At 58.6% G+C, this 6666-nt stretch overlaps 1 protein-coding gene across 1 annotated transcript; it reads left to right on the top strand.

Moving 5' to 3' along the window:
- Positions 1-47: 47 nt before the first annotated feature.
- Positions 48-5209, top strand: ZMYND19 (zinc finger MYND-type containing 19). The gene is made up of 6 exons (XM_032866338.1): positions 48-185; positions 1249-1308; positions 2356-2462; positions 2948-3088; positions 4281-4461; positions 4639-5209. The coding sequence occupies exons 1-6, from the start codon at positions 135-137 to the stop codon at positions 4780-4782; spliced, it is 684 nt and encodes a 227-aa protein (XP_032722229.1). The 5' UTR covers positions 48-134; the 3' UTR covers positions 4783-5209.
- Positions 5210-6666: the final 1457 nt, after the last annotated feature.

Genomic DNA, 6666 nt, shown 5'->3' with positions numbered 1-6666 from the left:
CGTCCCGCCTGGCCCCGACCCCGGCCCGCCGGCCCGGCCCACCCGGCGCGCCGCGGCGCCGCCCCGGCCCGGCCCCGGTCCCGGCCCGGCGCCTCCCGAGGGAGCGGCGCCGCCGGCCGAGCGCAGGCCCGGCCATGACCGACTTCAAATTGGGCATCGTGCGGCTCGGCCGGGTGGCCGGGAAGGTGAGCGGCGCGGGAGCGGGGGAGCGGGGGCGCGGGGCCGGGCGGGCGGCGGCGGCGGGTCTTCGCGGGCCAGGATGGGGCTGGCGGCCGCGGGCAGCGCGGCGCCCTTCCGAGGCCCGCTCGCTCGTTGGCGAGGCGGCCTGCGTGCGTCTCGGTGCCTGGCCGTCCGCAGTGGAGCTTCGCGCAGGGTTCACGCCGCCCGCGGTGGCCGGGGCTGGACGGGCCTCGGTGGGCCTCCCAGAGCAGGGCCTCCCTCTGCTTCTCTCCCTTACCGGGCCCCGCCCTCCGCGTGGTCGAGGCCGGGGCTTCCTGGCACCTGTGGGCATTGAGGCTTGGCTGTTTCCAGGAGCCGGCAGGCCGTGCAGCTGCACCAGCCACGGACCTTACCCTGGATGGGAACCCTGTTCCCATCACCAGCGGCGGAAGCTTCTGGTGGGAGAGAGGAGCAGAGGCAGTCAGAAGAAGGTAAAACTGGCTTAGATCTTAGAAAAAGGCTTTCCGAGCAAGAATGCGACTAGTCCGTTTGGGGGACGTTTCCTGCGTTTCCTGCAAGAGGAACGTGGCACTTTACCTAGGGAAGGGGGGCTCCCCGCAGCTCTGCGATCCCTCTAACTCAGGGACCGGGCGAGCTAGCGTCCTGCCTTCCATTCACTCGGAATGTTTCCGTGAGCAAGCTAAGCGAGCAGCAGCTCGGGGGTACCGCCGCCCACTTAATAAACACGTTCACGGAAGGCTTCTGGACGTTCTGCCTCCATCCAGGGCCCCTTCCTCTGTTCTGAGCAAGCCTCCCTCTCGGGTTTGGCTTACTGGCGCGCTCAGACACACAGCCTAGATAGAGGTCAGCCAGCTCAGTGGCCCTGGGTTCTCGCACATGTGGATGGGAAGGGAGGCCTGATGTCTGCTCCTCTGCTACAGTCTCCAGTGGGAAACAACTATCTGCTGTAGGGGGTAGACTGCTTCGTGCCCCTCACCTGCTCCACAGCGGGAAGGGCCAGTTTCTGTCTAAGGCTGATACTTGACTGTGACCCTGAACGTAACATGTTGAAACATGATTAATTTCCAGACCAAGTACACACTGATAGATGAGCAAGATATCCCGCTGGTGGAGGGCTACTCCTTTGAGGTAAGGGTGGCTGTTTCTCAGCTGACCTGCTTTCAGTCAGTGCCTGGGGAGGGTCGCGTGGGGTGGATTTTATCCCCTACGAGGGCAGCCTGGCTTTCACCACCACCATGATGTGCGTCCTCTCCCACTTTCACCCTGGTGGCTGACTCTTCCTGAAAACAGATCAAACGGTGTCATGTTTGTGGTTGAATGCTCAGCTGGACAAGCCCTGGCTGCCTAGGAGACTGTCCAGGGCCACCTCGCCTTCCCTCTGGCCGGGCCCCGCTGTCGCTGCTGGGCCCTGGTGCTGTCCGTTCTCTCATCTTCCTGAGCTCCCCTGCTTCTGCTGTGCTCTTCTTGATAAGCTTCGGCTTACCCGCCAGTCCTTACCTACCGGCTCCTCCCCTCCGGAAGTCCTCCAGGGGTCTGCGGGGCCGCTACCCTGTTACCACCGCACGCGTGCTTTCACGGTGCAGGTGACCCCAGCACAACACGAGTTTGAACTGCGCGGGTTAACTTAGATGTGGGTGTGGTACTTTTGTTTTTTGGTTATTTGGGGGGGGTTTTTTGGTAAATACACCCCAGTACTGTAAGTATTTTTTCTCTTTATGACTTTCTTAAAAGCATTGTCCTTTCTCTAACTTTACCTAATTGTAAGAACGTGGCATATGTTGTGTTTAAAGTATAAAATATGTGTTAGCTGTCTTAGGAACCACATGGGTCTTCAGCTGCATGGGGTTCAGTGTGCCTGACCCCTACACGTTCAGGGGTCAATTGTTAGTTACTTGTCCAAGCGTTTTTCTCACCGAATTGTGGGGTTTTTCTAAAAATGAGAAAGTTTATTTCTCTGTGTCTGCAGTATTTCTCAGAGTAGGTTGTGAGTGCATGCTTGTTGGGATACAGGGCCGGCTGCTCATGACAGGGAGCCTCTGCAGAGCCCTGGGTCCCAGAAACAGGCCTCAGATATGTGCCTTGGCTTGTCTGTTTGACTTCACTTTCCTTCAGAGGGATTCAAAGTGGAGCTGAGAATCAGGCTTTTTAACACATCTTCTCCTCGTTCTCTCTCAGGCCCGGATGGAAGTAGACGCAGACGGAAATGGTGCTAAGATATTTGCATATGCCTTTGACAAAAACCGAGGAAGAGGGTCGGGAAGGCTCCTTCATGAGCTGTTGTGGTAGGTGTTTTCCAGCTGCTTGCTTCCCGTTGGGTGCCGTGTGAGCCCTGTTGTGCACAGGGCACCCGGCGTCCGTGGAGCAGCCTGCCTTGACACAGCCTCCTCTGGGGTAGGGTGGGCTTGGCTCCCTCTACTGTGTTCTTGCCGAGCCTGTGAGTGGGCTGTGAGGGACGACCTGCCTCTCCTTGGTGCGCGTGGTGGAGTTCCGAAATGCTTGCCGCTGCTCGGGTGGGGTAAGCTCCAGGCTCTGCGTGTGACGCTCGGGGTTCCAGCCCGGCTTCTTGCCGCCTAGCTCGTCAGTCAAGGGGCTGAACTGCCAGCATGGTCCATCGTGTTTGGCCACAGACTCACATAGTCGGATTCCTCGCAGCAGCCTTGCTTCCGACTGTCCCCGCAGTGTGGCAGGGGCCCAGTTCGGGCCCCGGGGCTGCAGTTGGGGGGCGGCGTGCGGAGGCGGCAGATGGCGAGAGTTGTCTGTTTCCTAGGGAGCGTCACAGGGGAGGCATCGCTCCCGGGTTTCAGGTGGTGCACCTCAACGCCGTGACCGTGGACAACCGGCTGGACAACCTGCAGCTGGTGCCGTGGGGCTGGCGGCCCAAAGCCGAAGAGACGTCCAGCAAGCAGAGGTGGGTCTCCTCAGGGCCTGCTGGTGTCGGCGGGGGGCCTCCAGGGGAGAGCCCTCCTCCAAGCTCTCATGTTGCTGTGTGTTTCTGTTTTTTAAAGATTTTATTTATTATTTGAGAGAGAGAGCGTGCGTGGGCAAGAGAGCGGGCAAGGGAGCACAGGGAGAAGAAGAGCCCACGCTGAGCAGGGAGCCTGACGCGGGGCCCCATCCCAGGACCCTGGGGTCATGACCTGAGCCGAAGGCAGAGGCTTTAACCCACTGAACCACCCAGGCGCCCCTCCTCTTGCCTGTTTTTAAATCTGGTTGTTTGGTGTTTTTCTTGTTGAGTTATGGGAGATGTTTATATATTCTGGATATTAATTTCTTATCAAATACATGATTTGCATATATTTCCCTCATTTTGTGGGTTGCCTTTGTAGCTCTGTGGATAGTGTCCTTTTTTTGTTGTTCTTCTAAGTAAGCTCTAGGCCCAGCGTGAACTCTTGACCCAAACATCAAGAGTTAGAGCTCTGCCGCACTGACTGAGCCAGCCAGGTGCCGGAGGGCTTGCACTAAGGTCCTTGATCCATTTCGAATTAATTTTTGTATGTAACCGAGTCTCTCCAGGCCTGGCCCCCATGGGGTTGGTGGGGTGAAGGGGGTGTTAGCCTGCTCCTATGCAGCCCGGCACCAGGGCGGGCTGTGGACTGCCTGCACTTTCCCCACCCACCCTGTGCTCCAAAGGAGCCCATCGGGGAGCCTCAGGTCTCACGTCAGGTAGGATTCCTTAGTTGTAAGCTTCTGGTCCACTAAGGACATAGAGCAGCTCACCGCATCAAAGGGGAGGTAGCTGGGGCAGAGGCAGGTGCCTCTGGGGCCATGAGCAGGGAAAAAGGCTGCCAGGCTTGGCCGGGTCCCGGTCCTGAGACCACGTGTCCTCTCTGCCTGCCGTGTGCCTGTCAGTCCCAGATCTGGGGGGCTGAGGAGTGAGGTAGACATATCCCTGCTGTGTACCTTTTAGTGGGTCGGTCCCTGATACCACACACAGATCAGCCCCGCTGCGAGTGCTGTGTGGGGGCAAAGAGAAGCCAAGGTCAAGATGTTGTGAAAACAGAGCAGGGCAAACAGTTTGTCCTGAGGTCGTGTCCCCGTTGCATCCCTGTCTTGGCGGTGTCTGGCTGGAGCGTGCTGAGGTGTCTGCTTGTCTTTTCCAGGGAGCAAAGCTTATACTGGCTGGCGATTCAGCAGCTCCCCACGGATCCCATCGAGGAGCAGTTCCCCGTCCTGAACGTGACCCGCTACTATAACGCCAACGGGGATGTGGTGGAGGAGGAGGAAAGCTCCTGCACCTACTACGAGTGCCATTACCCGCCCTGCACGATGATCGAGAAGCAGGTACCAGTGCAGCCGTGCCACCCGCCCGGCCCCTCCAGTGGCTCCCTGGCTGCAGCGGCTTTTCCGCGGCAGCTTCGGTGCATGGGCTTACCCGGCCCTTTCCGATGGGGATGTAGCGTCGGCAAAGCAGCCGGTCCCCTGGCACGACGGTGAAGCCGTGGTTCTGTGTTCTTTCAGCTGCGCGAATTCAACATCTGCGGGCGTTGCCAGGCGGCCCGGTACTGCGGCTCCCAGTGCCAGCAGAAGGACTGGCCGGCCCACAAGAAGCACTGTCGGGAGAAGAAGCGCCCCTTCCAGCACGAGCTGGAGCCCGAGCGGTGACCGCGCCGCCGGACCTTCCTTGGGCGCGGCAGACACAGACCGGCGGTCGGCCTGGAGGTGCTGGAGGAGCCGGTGGCTCGCAGCCTGGCAGCCGCCGTCACAGGGACTTGGTGGGCTCAGCGGTCCCTGCGGTGTTCAGCTCCGAGCACAGACAGCTGGGGAGGCTCCCACTGGGATGCTTCTCGTTATTTATATGTTAATATGTTTGTAAACTCATGTACAGTTTTTTTGGGGGGAGGCAATGGGAGGGTTAGAAATTACAAATAGAATCATTTGCTGTAATTCTCAAATGGCAAACGGTCGGTCCACATGTTTAAAAAGCCTAGAAAGTGTCACGTGACAGAAGCTTCTCTGGGTGGCTGCAGCCCCGGGGAGCGTGGCCTGTCTGGGGCCGCGTCTACAAGGCACAGTAAAGGGGTGGAATCATTGAGTGCCTCAGCCGTTCTTCTTTCTCCTTTTTGCCCTCGATGCTGTTGAGCTTTATTTCTGAGTGAATCAAGGTGGTCTAGGGCTGTGGGTGCAGCGTTGCCTTTATTCCTGGGTTGAGAGAGAGAGGAGGCAGGTGGGCACGGAGTGGGAGACCCAGACCCACACTTGTCCTGTGGCAGGGGTAGCCGGGGGCGTTGGAGCAGGCGGCCCTGTTTGGCGGACATGGAATGTTCTCAGCCCTGGCGCAGGTAAACCTGGATTCGCGCACTGTGTGGCGGGGCTTCTGCCCGGCTGAGCTCCGGAGGTCCTGCCTGTGTGCTGGAATAACCAGGGTGATAGAGTGTTGCTTCCCCATCTGCTCTGCTGGGTTTCCTTTCCCTTCAGGAGCCCAGGGTCTGAAGGCCGGGCAGGGCCTCTTACACCTTGCCGAACCACTTTAGGGCAATAAGCCAGGCTCCGTGCCTAGGAACTTACTGGTTTCCAGATCCAGCCAGCCCACCAGAGGCTTTACTTCCTGGGAGAAGGAAGGTTGGCCATTCCACCTCCGAGCATGTGTCCGGGGCTGTCCCTTTCCCCATGTTGGTCCCAAGGGTTGCTGCCACACTTTCCCTTGTGCAGGTCTTCTGCCATCTTCCAGTGTGTCCCATCTGCCTTGTGTGTGCTCATTTCCTTGTCTAGGGACAGACTCTTGGTGTCCTTGGTAATTTGAGCTTCTGGTAGGTTCTTTTGCAGTCCTTGGTCAGTACGTCTTGGAGAGCCAGACTGGGGCAGTCAGGTGAAGGCAACCTACAGGGAGCAGGAGGGACCCTTCTGAACCCCGAGGGGCTGCTGTGAAGGTGAGAATCCCACCTGGTGCCGCTGGTAGCGTGAGTGCTGCTTTCTGGTTCAGGGATGTCCTTGCTCCATAGGTGAGGTCTGCTCTAGGTCTCGCCAAACCCTAGGTTGAGTGGTAATGGGGGATCAGAAATCTTCTGGGGAGGGCAATATGTGTGATCCTGAGAGTCCTACAGACAGCAGTTGGTTTGAGCTCTTGGGGCGTTCCCAGGGTTGGCGTGACTCCTGCTTCCAGAGGTCAGCTCTGGTCAGGACTGTTGGGTGGGGCACCTGTGTAGGCCGACATGTTGGGGTTTGGGTGGTCTTCCCGGCACAGGACCTTGAGTGTGCTCACGCAAGTTGCTTTCAAACAGAGGCTCGTGGGATGAGATACCAGACCACAGGTTGTAGTCTTTGGCCGTAACCTTTGTGTCTGGGCACTTGGAGCCAGTCTGCGTTCCCTAACCCGCACACATTGTCCTGTGGGCAGCTACTCATCAGAAAATTACATCAAAAGGTCCCAGCTGACCTGTTGGACACCACACCAGGTCCTGGTACACCGCTGGCCTCTTCCATGCGGTGCGGTTAGTCTAAAATAGCACTGGCGCAGGGATTGCCGTCCAGTGTGGCTGCTTAAAGCAG

Source organism: Lontra canadensis, unplaced genomic scaffold (genome assembly GCF_010015895.1).
Source record: "Lontra canadensis isolate GAN:19392208 unplaced genomic scaffold, GSC_riverotter_1.0 scaffold30, whole genome shotgun sequence".
Taxonomy (NCBI): domain Eukaryota; kingdom Metazoa; phylum Chordata; class Mammalia; order Carnivora; family Mustelidae; genus Lontra; species Lontra canadensis.
This window is presented reverse-complemented; position numbering and strand designations above follow the sequence as displayed.

Excerpts from the sequence above, each read along its gene's own strand:
- ZMYND19 (XM_032866338.1), top strand. The coding sequence starts at position 135 with ATGACCGACTTCAAATTGGGCATCGTGCGGCTCGGCCGGGTGGCCGGG. Across the intron at positions 1,309-2,355 it reads TGGAGGGCTACTCCTTTGAG|GCCCGGATGGAAGTAGACGC; the intron begins GTAAGGGTGGCT and ends GTTCTCTCTCAG. Across the intron at positions 4,462-4,638 it reads GCACGATGATCGAGAAGCAG|CTGCGCGAATTCAACATCTG; the intron begins GTACCAGTGCAG and ends GTGTTCTTTCAG.